Source organism: Pan paniscus, chromosome 9 (genome assembly GCF_029289425.2).
Source record: "Pan paniscus chromosome 9, NHGRI_mPanPan1-v2.0_pri, whole genome shotgun sequence".
NCBI lineage: Eukaryota > Metazoa > Chordata > Mammalia > Primates > Hominidae > Pan > Pan paniscus.
Window position 1 is genome coordinate 108,788,057 of NC_073258.2, and position 19,675 is coordinate 108,807,731.

At 38.1% G+C, this 19,675-nt stretch overlaps 1 protein-coding gene across 1 annotated transcript in view; it reads left to right on the plus strand.

The window, feature by feature from the left end:
• The window catches only part of CUL5 (cullin 5), a 100,467-nt gene that overhangs the window by 35,892 nt on the left and 44,900 nt on the right, over window positions 1–19,675 (plus strand). The window contains 5 exon segments of the mRNA XM_003828345.6: window positions 3,067–3,166; window positions 6,678–6,854; window positions 9,428–9,569; window positions 11,411–11,556; window positions 11,639–11,719. Of these exon segments, the coding sequence (XP_003828393.5) occupies window positions 3,067–3,166; window positions 6,678–6,854; window positions 9,428–9,569; window positions 11,411–11,556; window positions 11,639–11,719 (646 nt within the window).

A 19,675-nucleotide genomic window follows, 5' to 3' on the forward strand; every position in this document is an offset into this window, starting at 1 on the left:
GGCATGTGCCACCATGCCCAACTAATTATTTTATTTTATTTTTGTATAGATGTGGTCTTGCCATGTGGCCTAGGCTAATCTCGAACTTCTGGCCTCAAATGATCCTCCTGCCTTGGCCTCCAAGAGTGCTAGGATTACAGACATGAGCCAATATGCCTGGCCCAGTCTCTTCTTTTAGACTCTAGATTCTTTTAGTCATTAGATGAGACTGTATAGGTATGCAGGAGTCATTTAATCATTTTGTAATTTATTCTAAGAGTATTGGGAAACCATTAGAGGATTTAAGTATGGGGTAATATGATGTGACTTGAGTTTTGTAAAGATCACTTTAGCTTCTTGTTTAATAGATTGGAGGGTTTCAAGAGTAGATTTGGTTTAGTGTGAGTTCTGGAGCCTGATTTCCTGGCTCCACCATAAACTAACTGTATAATCTTGGATTGTTTTTCCTTCAATTTCCCCATCTGTAAAATAAGGATAAAATAGTAGTACTTTAGAATTGCTATGAAGATAAAATAAGTTAAAAGAACTTAGAATAGTATCTGGCTGGTGCCTCATGCCTGTAATCCAGCACTTTGGGAGGCCAAGGCAGGTGGATCACCTGAGGTCAGGAGTTCGAGACCAGCCTGACCAACATGGCAAAACTCCATTTCTACTAAAAATAAAAAAATTAGCCAGTGGTGCATGCCTGTAATCCCAGCTACTTGGGAGGCTGAGGCAGGAGAATCGTTTGAACCCAGGAGGCGGAGGTTGCAGTGAGCCAAGATGGCGCCATTGCACTTCAGCCTGGGCAACAAGAGTGAAACTCCATCTCTAAATAAATAAATAAATAGTATCTGGCACATGATAAGCAGTCAGGTGTTACCTTTTATATTGTTATTTAACAAATATTTGTGTGCTTATAGCATCCTAGGCACTGGACCAGATACCATTATCAAGCTGAATTGAACCAGTGAAAAAGGCATTCAAATTAATATGGAGACAAAACTTTGGGCTCTACTAGTGTCTCTAAAAATTGGAATATAGGCCAACCCCAGTGGCTCATGCCTATATGCTGGCCCTTTGCGAGGCTGAGGCGGGAGGATCACTTGAGTTCAGGGGTTCATGATCAGTCCAGACAACATAGGGAGACCGTGTCTCTACAAAAAATAAAAAATTAGCCAGACATGGTGGCAGATACCTGTGGTCCCAGCTAGTCGGGAGGCTGAGGCAGGGTTGAGCCCAGGAGGTTGAGGCTGCAGTGAGCTGTGTTCATGCCACTACACCTCAGACTGGGCGACAGAGTGAGACAGTGTCTCAAAAAAAAAAAAAAAAAATTAGAATATAAAACAATTTGATTATTGACATGTTGTAATTCTGGAGTTGTTTTATTTGGATTTCTTTGACTTTTTTTAATACTAGAGGCTCCATTATGAATTGAATGAATCACTGGGGAACATTTTTTGAATGAATGATTCTTCAGTATGACCCTGTCCTTTCCTTGTAAGTTTCTCTGATTTACAACTTGGTCATTTGATTTACAACTTGGTAATTTTTTTACTTTTTTTTTATATTTTAATTTATTATTATTATTATTTTGAGACACAGTTTCACTCTGTTGCCCAGGCTGGAGTTCAATGGTGCCATCTTGGCTCACTGCAACCTCCGCCTCCCGGGTTCAAGTGATTCTCGTGCTTCAGCCTCCCAAGTAGCTGGGATTACAGGTGCACACCACCACGCCTGGCTAATTTTTGTATTATTAGTAGAGATGGGGGTTTTACCATGTTGGCCAGGCTGGTCTTGAACTCCTGACCTCAAGTGATCTGCCCACCTCAGCCTCCCCAAGTGCTTGGATTTCAGGGTTGAGCCACTGCCCCTGGCCTACAACTAGGTAATTAAGAAATTAATTTTCTGAACATGCTGTACTAGTATTAAATATATTTCTATAATGAAGGACTTTTTTGTAAACTATGTCAGCTTTATAAGTTCTGAGTTTTTGTATATCAATTTATGATAGCTTTTGTTTTTGTTTTTTTGTTTAAAGGAGAAACAGTAATTGATGTGTAAATGGGTAATATATGGGGAAGCTAGGAGATTTGCTTTATTGTGATTTAAGTGACTAATTTTTTTAAAAAGACAAAATAGGCTGGCCCACAATCCCACCATTTTGGGAGGCTGAGGCAGGAGAATTGCTTGAGGATTTGAGTTCAAGCCCAGACTGGGCAACATAGCAAAACCCCATCTCTACCAAAAATTTAAAAAACTAGACAGGTGCATGCTTGTAGTCCCAGCTACTCAGGAGGCTGAGGCAGGGGGATCCCTTGAGCACAGGAGTTTGAGACTGCAGTGAGCTATTGTTGTGGCACTGCACTCCAGCCTGGGTGACAGAGTATATAACAAAGCTGGGCACGGTGGCTAACACTTTTAATTCCAGCACTTTGGAGACTGAGGCAGGAGGATCCCTTGAAACAAGGAGTTCAAGACCAGCCTGGACAACATAGCAAGACTGTTTCTACAAAAAAATTTTAAAAAAAATTAGGCGTGGTGGCATGCTCCTATAGTACCAGCTCTTAGAAGGCTGAGGAGGGAGGATCGCCTCAACCCAGGAGGTCAAGGCTGCAGTGAGCCGTGATTGTGCCAGTGCACACTAGCCTGGGCAACAGAGTGAGACCCTGTCTCTAAAAAATAAAAATAAAAAAAAATTTAAAAATAATTAAAAAGGACAAAATAGTATACATCTATTGTGTTAAAGAATTAAAAGGATTTGTAGTTGTTTTTGCACAGGAAAATATTAATAGCAGTTAACTTTGGGCAGTGACATTGGGAGATGGAGACATGCTTTCATAACTAAATTTTATGTGGTAAGTAGCAGAGAATTAAAGAGGAAAACAATGGCTAAAGAAAATAAAAATAGAAACAAATGTATATGTGAGGCAATTTACAAGCGTACTTGGTTTATATGAGTGAATTCAGACACCATTTACTTGGTTCTAATATGGCCCATGGAAACTGTACTGAAATAGAATTTAAGATGTTTTGTTCAGTTCTTGTTTCATTATTAATGTTTGTTTACCTACTTTATATTCACAGGGATGTGCATGCAGTCTGTCTTTGGGATGATAAAGGCCCAGCAAAAATTCATCAGGCTTTAAAAGAAGATATTCTTGAGTTTATTAAGCAAGCACAGGCAGTAAGTTCTACATGCTTATTTTAGACTTGTTTTAAAACTACTCAGATAATATCATATTTTATTATTTTGAAAGTAGAACTTCTTGAAGTAATTTCAAAATATTGCATTGACTTTTGACACATTTGTTAAATAAATTTATTAATGAAATGGTCGTCATTAGTTGGATTATTTTTTTCCCACAGTGATACTTCTGTCAAGAGAGTACATATTATATTTAATTAAAAGATGCTATAGCGAATTCAGTTTTTTATATTTTTTGGGAGTCTCCACCACCATTATTTTTTGGCTACACATCAGTCCACACAGATCTTTTTTTTTCTCTCATGACTAATACCTCTTCTCAAGTTGACAGTAATTTCTTCAATTCCAGATCCTTCTCCAATTGTAATTTATTTAGACTGTCCTTTGTATTGCTGTTGCTGAGCTGAAATTCAGCACTCTTACATTGCTGTTATGTATAAATCAAAAATTTTGATCAAAAATCAAAAGCTCATTTAGGCATTAGATCGGTTATGCAAGAGTTAGTTTTGTTTTGTTTTTTTTCTGTGACACCTTGTAATGTTGTTTCAAATCAGCCACGGCCTCTCTTATGAATAAATCCCTTATCATTTTGAGGAGGACCTAAGGACATGAGATTATTTTCCTTTCTATAACATGAGGTCTGGGACAGGGCACAGTAGCTCAGGCCTGTAATCCCAGCACTTTGGGAGGCTGAGGCAGGCAAATTGCTTGAGTCAAAGAGTTTGAGACCAGCCTGGGAAACATGGTGAGACCTTGCCTCTATACAAAATAAAAAATTACTCAAGCATGATGGTGCACACCTGTGGTTGCAGCCACTCCAGAGGCTGAGGCAGGAGAATTGTGTGAGCCTGGAAGATTGAGGCTGCCGTGAGCCGTGATCATGCCATTGCACTCAGCTTGGGCAGCAGAGTGAGACCCTGTCTCAAAAAAAGGCAAAAAAACAAAAAGGTCTGGTCTGATGGCTAGAAGGCTAGGCTAGAATTTCTTATTTTTTAGTTGGATCATTCCATTAATGTCTTGTACAACATTAGTAAAAGTTGTTTGTTAAATCATGTTATTAAATACTAAAAGGTGCGTAGCAGTTGAAAATTAAAACTGAGTTTTTTCTATATATGACTTAAGATATTGAAATCAAGTATATGATTGGCATATATTTTAATTTTGCTAGTAGCCACTACCATGATGGAGTAAGACTAATCTATTGGATATTACTTAAGAAATTAAGTGTTTTATTGATAGTTTCTTGACAAATTTTTTAAATTGTAGTTTTATAGGAAGTTATCTTTTAATGAAAATCTGTTTTCAAGCACTTAGAAAATTAAATGTTTCAGTATCAATTTAAAACTATTTTCTTAGAACTAATTTAGAGATAGTTTCTACTTGCATTGGGAAATGTACCACGTTTTCTTTTTATGACTTGATAAAGATAAATTATGTTTATTTCAGATTGATAGAGCTTTATTCTTCAGTTTCTGGAAATAAACTTATAAAGAATTACCTTGGATGTTCTTAACAGATGTTAAAAAATATGCTGAACACTGGCAAAAAAAGTAGGGGAGAGTTTCACTGTAACATGACTGAATAAAGTCTGGAAATGTAGACCTCAGCAAGAACCCAAGATGGGATTTAGCACCACTAATTCTGAGCAGTTAATAGGAGTAGCAATGCCAGACATGGGTCTTAAAAAGACCCATCTTAAAAAGATTTTTAAACGCTTAAGAAATTTTTTTTTTTTTTCATGAATCATTTTACTTAGGCAATCTTCAGTTGAACATACCTTGTTAGGAAGGACCAAATCTCCCAGATGGGTGAAAGGCAATATGCATTGAAATGTTTATAACATTTTTTAAAGAACAAAAAAAAAAGTAAAAATAATAAACATAGGTGGAGTCTTTTTTGTTTAACCTAGATTAACACAACTGTTTTATTTGTTCACAATTCTGTGGCTTAGCAATTTGGGCTGGTCTCAGCTGAATTTGCCTAAGCTTATTAATGCAGCAGCAGTGGGCTGTTGGACATGGTGGTCTAAGAGAGCATTAAAACTCATATATGGTTTTTGATGTGGCTTTCTCTTCACTGTGTGGTTTGTCATTCTCAAGGAGACCAGCCTTTGAGATGAAAGTGGAATCTACAATACCTATTCATGGATAGGCTGAGAAATCTTTCACTGTTACATCGGTGGCATTCTGTTGGTCAAAGTAAATCACAGGACCAGCCCAAACTCTAATAGTGGGGAAATAGACTCCACCACCTTTTTTTTTTTTTTTTTTTTTTTTTTTTTGAGGTGGATTCTCACTCTGTCACCCAGGCTGCAGTGCAGTAGCGCGATCTCGGCTCACTACAACCTCCGCCTCCTGGATTCAAGCGATTCTCCTGCCTCAGCCTCCTGAGCAGCTGAGATTACAGGCGCATGCCACCATGCCTGGCTAATTTTTGTATTTTTAGTAGAGATGGGGTTTCACCATGTTGGTCAAGCTGGTCTCAAACTCATGACCTTGTGATCTGCCCGCCTTAGCCTCCCAAAGTGCTGGGATTACAGGCATGAGCCACCGCACCTGCCGTGACTCCACCACCTTTTAAAAACTTGAGATATAATTAATATACCATAAAATTTACTCTCTTAAAGGATATGATTCAGTGGGTTGTAGTATATTTCATAAAATTGTGCAACCATCACCCAATAATCCCAGAATATTTTCATCATCCTAAAAAGAAATCCTATACCTATGAACAGTCACTCCCTTCTCCCAACCCACTAAATCACTAATCTGTTGTCCCTATGGATATGTCTATATTTGACATTTTCTGTAATTGGAATCATAATATGTTTCCTTTTGTGACTAGTTTCTTTCACAATATTTGTTTCTCTTTATGGCTGAATAATATCTATTGTTTGGATATACCATATATTGTGGGGTTTTTTGGTTTCTTTTTTCATTTGTTTAGTTTTTCTTTGAGACAGGGTATTGCTCTGTCGCCCAGGCCAGAGTGCAGTGGTGCAATCATGGCTCACTGTAGCCTCAGCTGCTGGGGCTCAAGCAATCCTCCCACCTCAACCTCCTAAGTAGCTGGGACCACGGGCACGCACCAACACACCCAGCTAATTTTTTGTATTATTTGTGGAGATGAGGTCTTGCTATGTTGCCCAGGTTGGTCTCAAATTCCTGAGCTCAAGCAATCCTCCCGCCTCAGCCTCCCAAAGTGCTGGGACTACTGTATGAGCCACCACGCCTGGCCCATATATTGTTTATCCGTATTTCAGCTAATGGATATTTGGGTTGTTTCTATTTTTTATCTATTTTGAATAATGCTGCTGTGAACATTCGTGTACAAGTTTTTTTGTGAACATGTTTTAATTTCTTTTGGATATAAGAGCTTGTACAATAATTTAAAAATTATGTACAATTTAAATTTTGGCATGAATATGTTTTGTTCTTAATTTTTCAAAGCAACTGCATTTATTTCAAATTGGTACACCTCTTTTTTTCAGCGAGTACTGAGCCATCAAGATGATACGGCTTTGCTAAAAGCATATATTGTTGAATGGCGAAAGTTCTTTACACAATGTGATATTTTACCAAAACCTTTTTGTCAACTAGAGATTACTTTAATGGGTAAACAGGGCAGCAATAAAAAATCAAATGTGGAAGACAGTATTGTTCGAAAGGTAAGACTATTTTTCTCCTTGTTTTCCTAATATTCTTCAGAAAGAGGGTAATTTGGAAGCATTTGAAAGTAATTTGAACTTTTAAGTGGATTTTTCTACTTCACATGTCAATTGCTTTTCAGCTCTTACTAGATTTTATTGAATAATATTCTTTTTTGTCTTTAGCTTCAATCTTCTTTCATCTTTTTATGTGGTCTTAAGCTATAGATCTGCATCTTTAACCATTATCTCCTTTACTTTTCCTTTTTACTTTCTCCTTCTCCTGGTATTCAGTATTTTATTTCTCTATTCTTTCTTTGTACTCTTTTTTTTTTTAAACTGGAGTGTCACTCTGTCGCCTAGGCTGGAGTGTGCAGTGGCGCAGTCTGCTCACTGCAACCTCCGCCTCCTGTGTCCAAGCAATTCTCCTGCCTCAGCCTCCTGAGTAGCTGGGACTACAGGCACGTGCTACCACACCCGGCTATTTTTTTGTACTTTTAGTAGAGACCAGGTTCCACCATGTTGGCCAGGCTCGTCTCGAACTCCTGACCTCAGGTGATCTGCCTGCCTCAGCCTCCGAAACTGTTGGAATTACAGGCGTGAGCCACTGCACCCAACCTATACCCTTACTAGAAATCAAATTACTTTTCTCCCTGTCTCAAAAATCCCCTTTTATTAGGTTACCTTCTGATATCTTTATGTTTAATTGTGGCTAAACTGCTATCTTTATAATTTCCCTTTTACTTAATTCTTCTATTATAAATTCAGTATATACTGTGCTTACTTTCTATTTAAAAATTGTGTCAAGTAACCAGTCATGATTTAATGGAAAGAACTCAGTGCTGAATATGAAGGGTCCTAGGTTTCCCTTTCAGCTCTTCAAACTCCGTCCTCATTTTCCATATATCTTTCCACTTGTAAGAATAAAATGGGACCGTAGATTTGAAAAGTAAAAAATGCCATTTGAACTTTAGTCAATTTACTGTTTACTGTGATGGTTACAGTAAAACACTCAGGCATTACAATAGTGTAACCTGGGCATTGTTGCCCCATCCCAGCCTTAAAATTTGATCTGATGTTGACAGGGATACTGTAAATTTAGATACCCAGTGGTTCTTCAGTGATAGAAATCACTGCAATATGGGAAATTTGTGCCAAGGGAAAAAAAAAAGTGAAAAACACTTCTGGCTGCAATTTAATTTGTAGTCTCATAATCTTGTCCTCTTTTTTTGGCCATTCTCTATTGGTTGTGGGAAGCAGCATCCACTTAGTGATTAAGTGTATCAATTCTGGGGCCACAGTTTTTGGATTCAAATCTCAGTGTTGCCACTGATGAGGTGCATAAATGTGGAAAGTTAGCTTTGCTATCGGTACCCCAGGTTTCACATATCCTAAGGGGGGATAATCATAGTACCTATATCAAGATTATGAGGATTAAATGAGTTACATGCAGACAATACATAGAGCAGTCCCAGGTATAGAATGAGTGTTATAAAACTGTTAACTCTTGTTGTTATTGTTGCTGTCATTAATGTATCTCCTACATCTGACCAAGTTTCTTGGAGTACTGATATAATCACCAATGTTTATATACCATTTTTATCATTTTAATGGAACATCTAAACAGTAGATTTGCAGACCTTTTATAAGGTCCAGTATCAGATTTTCAGTTGGTCCTTTTTACATTTTTTATGTGTCTTTACAAACATATGCATATGTCTATTTCAAACACCAATATATCTGAAATTCAACCATGGAACTATAGGAGAATAAACATTTTCCATGTATTATCATAGTTAATTTTTACAACCACTGAAATTTGCACTATTATTTTGACCATTTTATACATAAGAAAGCAGATAAGTAACAGCTGGGATTCAAATCCAGTTGGATTCTGAAACACTTGTTCTTTATTTACTTTTGTTTTGTTTGAAATGGGCTCTTGCTGTGTTGCCCAGGCTAGAGTGGAATGGTGTGATCTTGGCTTGCTGCAGCCTTGCCCTCCTGGACTTAAGTGAGCCTCCCAAGTAGCTGGGACTACAGGCACATGCCAGCATGCCTAGCAAATTTTTGTATTTTTTGTTGTTGTTGAGATGGGTCTTACTGTGTTGCCGAGGCTGGTCTCAAACTCCTGGCCTCAAGTGATCCTCCCACCTTGGCCTCCCAAGGTTTTGGGATTAGACCATGCGCAGTCGACCCTTCTTTACCATTATGCTAAATATACTGCTTCCCCGAAGTATTCAAGTGAATGCAACCTAAGTTATTTTGAGACAGGGTCTTACTCTGTCACCCAGGCTGGAGGGCAGTGGCGTGGTCTCGGCTCACTGGGACTACAGGCGTGCACCACCACACTGGGCTATTTTTTTTGTATTTTTTTGTAGAGACAGGATTTCGCCCTGCTGCCCAGGCTGGTCTTGAACTCATGGACTCCAGCGATCCACCTGCCTCGGCCTCCCAAATTGTTGGGACTACAGGCGTGAGCCACTGCACCTGGCCCAGGCCTACAAATTTGATTTCCTTTTTTGGTGTTTGTACATGATACTTTGTATATTAATAATTGAAAATTATGTTACAATTTGTTCTTGTTTTCGTAGCTTATGCTTGATACATGGAATGAGTCAATCTTTTCAAACATAAAAAACAGACTCCAAGATAGTGCAATGAAGCTGGTACATGCTGAGAGATTGGGAGAAGCTTTTGATTCTCAGCTGGTTATTGGAGTAAGAGAATCCTATGGTATGTTCTGAACTTTTATGATCATAATTTCTGTTTCATGGAAATTGTAGAACAATTATGGAATAGCACAATCAAAGTTATGTTTATTAGCATACAAAGTTACATCTACTTTTTGTACTAGATACTTTTTTTGAGAGTATGCAAATGATAATTCTGCTTAAAAGAATGTATAAAAATTCATATTAATGTGGTTAATATTTTCTTCATGCCATTAATTTCTTGGCAAGTCTTTTTAGTGAACTAAATTAGATATATAAATTTGAATGTGTAGCTCATAAAAGGTAACTAGTTCATTAAAAGGTTAGGTATTTATGTTTTCAGGAAGTCAGTTACTTCCATGAAAAGGAGAGCATGTAGGAGTACATTCTGTCTTACTTCTAATTTGTTTCCTGTGACTTACAGTATGCTTCTTCCCCACGCTTCATCCTCCTCCTGGAGGCCTTTCTTAATTCCCAGAGTAAGTTAACTTCTCTCATTTAGTGCTTCACAGTACCTGTGCCTCCTTGGCATAGTACTTTTGTTTAATTGTGTTGTTAGCACCATGTCTTTACTGAACATAGAATGCATGGCACAAAATCACTCTAGGTAGGTATTTATTGAGTTAATGAACCTATAGAGTTACTTTTGACTGGCTTTTCTTCATGGCCCCCATATTCTTTTAGTTATCAAGCCTTTAGATTTTCATTAGCAGTGCTCCTGAAATTTGTTTTTAATTGAACTGCCACCAGACATTAAACTTCACATGCAGAGTTTTGAAATAGTCGTCGTATAATCATCTTATTGCTGTTGTTTAACCCATATGCTGTTCATAAGATTAATGTTTAAGCACTATTTTATTGGTATTTTTTCTACTTACCCCTTAAGTGGTATACCATGCTTTTTTTTTTTTTTTTAAGAGATGGGGTTTTGCTCTGTTGCCCAAGCTGGAGTGCAGTGGCGTGATCATGGCTCATTGAGCCTCCACCTCTCAGGCTTAAGCAGTCCTCCTATCTCAGTCTCCTGAGTAGCTGGGACTGCAGGCATGCACCACCACACCTGGCTAATTTTTTTTCTTTTTTTTTCTTTTTTTGAGACAGAGTCTCACTCTGTCACCCAGGCTGAAGTGCAGTGGCATGCTCGCTGCAACCTCCACTTCCCAAGTTCAAGCAATTTTCATACCTCAGCCTCCAGAATAGCTGAGATTACAGGTGTGTGCCATCATGCCCAGCTAATGTTTGTATTTTTAGTAGAGACGGGGTTTTGCCATAGTGGCCAGGCTGGTCTTGAACTCCTGACCTCAAGTAATCTGCCCACCTTGGCCTCCCGCAGTGCTGGGATTACAAGTGTGAGCCATTGTGTGCCGGCTTAATTTTTCTGTAGACACATGATTTTACTGTGTTGCCCAGGGCATCTTCACAACCATTTGTAATTTACCATTCTACCTTACCTTCTATTAACTTTGCAATCCACTTAGACAACCTAGTCATATTTTCTTGTGCTTTTCTGCTTCTGAATATTTACTTACCTTACTAATCTCCATTTATGCAAATTCTAGTTTATTCTTTAAGATTCAGTTTAAATCCCATTGCTTCTGTGAATGTTTTCTTGATTATTCAGTTAGAAGTCAGTTTCTTACCTATGCAAAAATAGTCTATATTATCTGTATTATTTATTTGTTACTTTACTGCTTTATGCTGTTATCTTTATAAGTTTCTTATGGAGAAGGATTTTGTCTTATATAATTATATGTTCTCTTGAGCATTGTTACCTTGCACATAATGACTCCTCAATATTTATTTCATTTATTATACTCTATTGATTTTGATCATAATTGGAGTAATACTTTATTTTCTGTTTTTCAGTTAACCTTTGTTCTAATCCTGAGGATAAACTTCAGATTTATAGGGACAATTTTGAGAAGGCATACTTGGATTCAACAGAGAGATTTTATAGAACACAAGCACCCTCATATTTACAACAAAATGGTGTACAGAATTATATGAAATATGTAAGTTAGAACTTAGTATATGTGATAATTTGAGCAATTCCCTTGATATTCTTAAAATGATTGCTATTTTGCTTCTGGACAGGCAGATGCTAAATTAAAAGAAGAAGAAAAACGAGCACTACGTTATTTAGAAACAAGACGAGAATGTAACTCCGTTGAAGCAGTAAGTAATTTTGTAATTGTACATTTTATGGGATTATTTGAAATACAGAAGCATAGGAATGGCAAATAAACAACATAAATAATATTATTTAACAACCAACATTGTTAATTGATTTTAGTTCTTTTTGCCTATGAGCCATAGCACAACTTTGTAGGAGGTATCTTGTTTAGAACACATTGTCCTTTGGAGCTGGTATGCAAGATCAAATCTATTTGCCATACCTGTTCTAGACTTTATTTAATATAATTAATTTTTGGTAAGTTTTCTTTTATTATGTTTTATGCATATCTAAAGTTAACCATTTTGTGATTTTCATGTTGCAAGTAATATATGCTCCCTTAGGGATACAGTTGACTCTCTTTTTTTGTGCCAGTTATGTTCTCTGAAGTGGCTGCAAACACCAAATTAGTGAATAATGAATCATTTATTCCTAGGGGATATTTCTTCTCCTTCTGGGAAGATGTTTCAAACTTCATTTGTCATGAGGTAAAAATATTAATTATTATTATTTTTAGAAACAAAGTCTTGCTCTGTTGCCTAGGGTGGAGTGCAGTGGTGCAATTATACCTCACTGTAACTCCTGGGCATAAGGGCCCCTCCTGCCTCAGCCTCCTAAGTAGCTGGGACTACAGGCACACGTCACCATGCCTGACTAATAAATATATATATATATACTTTATCTTTTTTTTTTTGAGACAAGGGCGCTCTCTGTTGCCCAGGCTGGAGTGCAGTGGTGCAATCTCAGCTCACTGCAACCTCTGCCTCTCAGGCTCAAGCAGTTCTCCTGCCTCAGCCTCCCAAGTAGCTGGGACTACAAGCGCATGCCACCATGCCTGGCTAATTTTTTTATTTTTAGTAGAGATGGGGTTTCACCTTGCTGCCCAGGCTGATCTTGAATGTCTAAGCTCAGGTGATCCACCTGCCTTGGCCTCCCAGAGTGTTGGGATTACAGGCGTGAGCCACTGCACCCGGCCACCTGGCTAATTTTTTTATTTTATTTTTCATAGAGAGCAGGTCTTGCTATGTAGCCCAGGCTGGTTTTGAACTCCTGGCCTCAAGCAATCCTTCCTGCTCAGCCTCCCAAAATGCTGGGATTATGGGCATGAGCCACCATACCTGGCCTCAAAATATTAAAAAACAAAAAACTGGTCAGTGACAGTACCATGGTAGGTGTTTTCTTTTACGTGGAGGACTGACCTTAGGGTGCTTCAGTATAAGGAAAGTTAGAATCTAGTTGGGACAGTCTTGGAATTGTTGAAACACAACAATAGTATTTCCTCTGGTTCCTTTCAGTCTTTGGAGCCTTGATTTAGATTTGCATTCTCAGGAATAACATTCTAGCTTGCCCATAATCAAATATTTTTCAACTATGAATGGGATTTAAAATTTTTTTTTACTTTTGACTTTTCTTTGGCTTTGTCCATCTTAAGTGGGAGTCGTGTTTATTTTATTCTTTGTTCAGAAATCACGCCGAGTTGGATGTCTTTTTCCTTTGGTTCTTTTAGTTTTTGTTTTGCTTGTCCTTGATTTGCAGTATGTATCCTCTTTGGTTGAAATAGTTTTGATATTGGCAAAAGGAAGGATAATTTAGTGGTTATTTATAGAAGTTCTTTATAGTGATATAAATTCAGGTTTGGGCTACATTCAGAAGGCCGGGAAGGCTGTTGACTTTTTTTTTAAACAGGTGGGCCACAGAGTTGTCCCTTAGGAAGATTAATCTGGTGACAGGAAAGATGGAAGACTGGAATGGGGAGGAGCTGGAAATAAGAAGTAGAAAGCATTTGCAGTAATTCAGGCAAGGTATTAGGCAGACCAAGTAGAGTTACAGAAGTGGGAATGGAAAAGACAAGGGAAGAGAGAAACTTCTTAGAGGTGGAACATTGTATCACATGGATGGGGCTAGATATCACAGAGAATCAAGCCAATAATGTTCTGAGGTTTCAGCCAAGGAGAACTGTGCTGCTACTGAGAGATTAGGTATAAAAATAAGTCTTAGTGAGGGAGAAAGGATGAGTTCATTTTGGAGGATTTGGGTATTTGTTGTAGATTGACATACATTTAGCACCTGGATGGGGATGTTACAGTTTTATGAGGTGAAATTGTTCTGATCTCCTACTGCAATTTATATGTTAGTCATATCATAGCCACATTAAACTTATGAACTTTCAACTGTAAAAGGCCAACTAAAAGAATAAGTCCAGAGTAGCTGGGACTACAGGTACATGCCACTACACCTGGCTAATTTTTTATTTTTTGAGATCACGTCTCACTATGTTGGTAAGGCTTGTCTCAAACTCCTGGGCTCGAGCAGTTCTCCCACCTCGACCTCCCAGAGTGCTAGGATTACAGGCACGAGCCACGGCACTTGGCAGTAACGGTCAAAAGTTTGAAATGAAATAGGATATTTGCATAGTTTCAAAGTATCGTCCCCAAGATATTTACTAAAGGAGAAACCTGAAGACACCATCTTAATTAAGTGATCAAGGTGAACATCACCAGTAGTAGGACATGCTGACATACCCCGTGATATGATGCACTAAGAAGAATACAATATTATTTCTGTTTTATTCTTGCCAAAAAATGTGTAATGTTACTGTAATAATGAGGAAAGATTAAAGAATCGCAAATTGATAGCCTACAAAATGACTAATATTCTTTAAGGTGTCAAGACTGTAACAGACTGAAGGACAAAGGAACTGCCACAGATTGTATGAGAGTAGGAGAAATTACAACTATATGCAACATGGGCTTGTGGATAGGATCCTGGAATAGGAGAAGGATATTAGTGGAAAAACTGGTGAAATGAATAAGACCTAGAGTTAAATTGATAGTATCGTACCAATACTATTTTCCTGGTTTTGATAGTTGTACTATAGTTATGTAAGATGTTAATGTTGGGAGAAGTGAGGTGCTATTTTTCTGCTAACTTTTCTGTAATCATTAATCAAAATAAAGAAGTTGAAAAAATAAAGAATATTGGCTGGGTGCAGTGGCTCACGCCTGTAATCCCAGCACTTTGGGAGGCCAAGGCAGGCAGATCACGTGGTCAGGAGTTCAAGACCAGCCTGACCAACATGGTGAAACCCTGTCTCTACTAAAAATACAAAAATTAGCCAGACGTGGTGGCTTGCACCTGTAATCCCAGCTACTCAGGAGGCTGAGGCAGGAGAATCTCTTGAACCTGGGAGGCAGAGGTTGCAGTGAGCTGAGATTGCGCCACCACACTCCAGCCTGGGTGACAGAGCAAGACTCTGTCTCAAAAAAAAAAAAAAAAAAAAAAAGAATATTATGAAGAGTGCCTTTTTTTTTTTTTTTTTTTTTTTTCCCCGAAACATAGCCCTGATGTGTCATCCAGGCTAGAGTGCAGTAGTGCAGTCTCCACTCACTGCAACCTCTGCTTCCCAGGTTCATGTGATTCTCATGCCTCAGCCTCCCGAGTAGCTGGGACTACAGGTGCCCACCACCACACCCGGCTAATTTTTTGTATTTTTAGTAGAGACAGGGTTTCACCGTGTTAGCCAGGATGGTCTTGATCTCCTGACTTCGTGATCTGCCCGCGGCGGCCTCCCAAAGTGCTGGGATTACAGACGTGAGCCACTGCACCCGGCCAAAAGTGATTTTTTTTTTTTTAAATGAAGTAAGAGTAATACTATAGAGTGTATTGGTGGTGGTAATGCTTCTCCTGCTGCTTTTACTTTATGGAATATGGTCAGAAAAGATCTCTGAGGGAATGATATTGGAGTTAAGACCTGAATGATAGGGAACTAGCCTTGTGAAGATCTGAGACAGTTAAGTGTTGCATTAGATGTCTGAAGCCCTACTCTTACAGTTTTATTTTTACTTATAGGAGAGCCACTTAGACCCTACTTAGATCTGATTTTACATACAATTCTAATAAGCTTGATTATCACTCGCTGGGCCTATAGCAGATGAACAGGAATGTATTGAATGTATTTAATGTAAAACAAGGTAAGAGGCTTCCGAGCTGTGCTGCTGAACAGGCATGTTGACAGCAAAAAGTAACACAACCATGAGAAAAGAGCAAGAAAAAAAATTAAGCCAAATGCCTTTTGTGTTTTAAGAGGCAGAGTCTCGCTATGTTGCCCAGGCTGGAGTGCAGTGGCTGTTCACAGGTTTGATCATAGTGCACTGCATTCTCGAATTCCTGGCCTTCAGCAATCTTCCCACCTCAGCCTCCTGAGTTGCTGGGACTGTAGGCGCATGCAACCACACCCAGCTTTAAGCCAAAATGACTTAAAATTTGTGTTTGGTTTTTAGTTTTTAGGTGATAGTCCTGCATACCTTAGTATTTCCTGGGGAAATTAAATTAGTATTTATTATATACCCACAGTGTGTCAGGCATTATGCTAGTTGGGGATAATAAGATAGACCTAGTCCCTATCCTCAGGATGACACTAGAATAAAATGGATTGTTTATATAATAGAGGAATAGAAAAGTGAATTGATAGTGTAAGTCTTGATCACTTCAGAATGACCAGGGCACCGATAGGGAGGGAGTGTATTACAGTGGTTAGGGTCATACATGTTGGAATTAGATGAGGATTTGAATCCCACAGATGTTATTTTACCAGCTGTCTGCGTTTTGGCAAGTTATTCAACCTTTGTAGTCTCTCTTTTCCTAACTATAAAATGGAATAGGCCGGGCGCGGTGGCTCACGCCTGCAATCCCAGCACTTAGGGAGGCCGAGATGGGTGGATCATGAGGTCAGGAGTTCAAGACCAGCCTGGCCAACACGCTGAAACCCTGTCTCTACTAAAAAAAAATACAAAAAAAATTAGTTGGGTGTGGTGGCACGCACCTGTAATCTCAGCTACTCGGGAGGCTGAGGCAGGAGAATCGCTTGAACCCAGGAGGCGGAGGTTGCAGTAAGGAGAGATCACACCATTGCGCTCCAGCCTGGGTGACAGAGCGAGACTCTGTCTAAAAAAAAAAAAAATTGAATAATACCCTTTTGTATTAGCAGAATTAAATGAAATACGATACATTAAGCATTTGAGCACTGTGCCTGGCATGATAGCTTTTACTGTTAGGCACTGGTTCAGAGAAAACTGCTTACTAATTCTAAGACAAGTAAAAACTATTTTACCATCTGTGCAAAACTGATTTAAAAAGCTGAATAAGCAACTAGGTCACAAGTTATAAATTATTAACATTAAAATAAGCACTTATTAACCTTCAGTATTTTGGTATTTCAGGCATGGTATCCTCTCCACAGAGGAGGTCTAAAATTAAAAAAAAAAATTAAGCTTGGTGTTCAAAAAGACAAGGTGATCCAGACTTTTGTAGTGCCACTAATGATAGTAGTACAGAAAGAATCTTAGTCAAACTAAAAAGGCCAGGAAATTAATTATTGAATACATTACAGATATCCTTGTATGGTTAAGGGCCTGATAATGATAGAGTAGAATCATAAAGTGGGGGAACTTAAGATAATTTTTAGTTCAACTCTTACGTTGTAGCTGAGGCAAAGCAAACTATTCCTTATACAGAGCTATATAACTAATGAAAATCAGAAATGCTTTTTTTTTTTAAATGAAATTTGAGCGAGGTAGAAATAATTATGCAAATTGAATACCACTAAAAGAAGAATCTGGCTGGATGCCGTGGCCCACGCCTCTAATCCCAGCACTTTAGGAGGCCGAGGCGGGTGGATCACCTGAGGTCAGGAGTTCAAGACCAGCCTGGCTAACATGGTGAAGCCCTGTTTCTACTAAAAATACAAAAAATTACCCGGGCATGGTGGTGCGTGCCTGTAATCCCAGCTACTCGGGAGGCTGAGGCAGGAGAATCGCTTGAACCCGGGAGGCGGAGGTTGCAGTGAGATTGCGCCATTGCACTCCAGCTTGGGCAACAAGAGTGAAACTGTCTCAAAAAAAAAAAAGAATAAGAATCTACCATGTCTCATAGCCTACCTGTCTCACCTTTCATTTTCCAGACCTATGAATTCATTCATTCAACAGGTACTTATTGGAGTGCCTGCTGTGTTTTATGGCAGGCATTATTTTTGAAGAGTTTATAGTCTTGCTGTAGAGGAGGTTAAAACATCAAGCACATTGATAGTTAAAGTGTTTCACCTTGCAGACCTCTGGGGAGAGATTGCTATGGATTTAGAAGTTGTGCTCATCTCAGGCAAACATACAGGAGTTGATGGCATATGGCAAAAAGTTTTTTTCTTCACGGAATCTAGCAAAAGGAGACAGAAAGGGAATACAAGGTGAGAGAGATGGCTTATCACTATACTTTCCATTCAAGATGTATTTTCAAATAACAAGTTATATATTTAGGATCAATTATGTATATAGTAATTTGGTAAATGGGAAGAAATACAAAAGAGGAATAACATGATCTCTGTCCTCAAGAAACTGACTCTCTTAGGACAAGACTCATTTGAAATAAGGAGAGAATTCTATCTAGCAATCTCCCTTCTTTTTGCCTAGGTAAAATAATTTTCTGGAGGATTTTTTAATGTATAGAAATCTATACCATAATTGTTCTCTTCATTTTTTAAAAAAGCTTTGTAATGAAAGTTTTAAAATATTTACACAAGTAGAGAAAATACTATAATGAACGCTACCCCCATACCCAGTCTTCCAGATTCAACAGTTATCATTATTTTGTCATGCTTGTTTTGTTGATCCTTCTGTTTCTGTTTTCCTTTCTTTTCCATTCCTTCCTCTCTATTTCCCTCCCCGTTTTGCCTCCCTTCCCTCCTGCATTCCTATATTTAAAAATAAATCTATGATGTTGCTCATTTTTACTCCACACACATTGTATTAGTCCATTTTCACACTGCTATAAAGATAACTACCTGAGACTGAGTAATTTGTAAAGGAAAGAGGTTTAGTTGACCCAGTTCCACATGGCCTGGGAGTCCTCAGGAAACTTACAATCATGGCAGAAGGCAAAGGGGAGGCAAGGCACATCTTATGTGGCAGCAGGAGAGAGAGAGAGAGAGTGTGCAGGAGAAACTGCCACTTTTAAAACCATCAGATTTTGAGAATTCCCTGTCACAAGAACAGGAGGAAACCTTGCTGATCCAATCACCTCCCACCAGGTCCCTGTCTCAACACGTGGGGATTACAATTCGAGATGAAATTTGGCTGGGGATACAGAGCCAAAGCATATCACAATCTATATTATAACGTAACCTATATGCACTGTAGTATTACTAACCAGTTCTCTAATGATGACCATTTTCATTGTTTATAGTTTATTCCTTATAAATAGTGCTTTCTGGAATATCCTTAAATACCTCTATCTTTTTAACATCCTTGTGTATACATCTTTTCTCACACTTGGCTTCCTCTTGGAATAGAATCTCCTGGAAATTAGATAGCTGAGGTAAAAGTCCCTGAACCTTTTACAAATTGCTACACAATAAATACCAAACTGACTTTCAGGAATGTAGTCCCATCAACAGTGTGCTTGTTTATCCATATCGTTGCTGATCTGAGTTTTGTCAGTCTATTGATTCCTACCAATCTGCCAGTATCATAGATTTTAAAATATTTTTTGTGTGCATTTAAAAATTAATGAATATTAATAATTATAAATATTAAATATAATTATAAATATATAAAATTATAAATAATTAAATATTTATTTTATAAATATAAAAATATTTTGTGCATACATACATGGTGTATGTAGTTGTATGTATTTATGGGTTACATGAGACATTTTGATACAGGCATGCAACGCATGATAATCACATCAGGGCAAATGGTATCAATCACCTCAGGCATTTATCCTTTGTGTTACAGACAATCCAATTATATTCTTTTATTATTTTTAAACATAAAATTAAATTATTTTTTACTATAGTCACCCTGTTATGTTATCAAATACTATGTTTTATTCATTCTGTTTTTGTTTTTGTTTTTGTTTTGTTTTGAGACAGAGTTTTGGTCTTGTTGCCCACCCAGGCTGGAGTG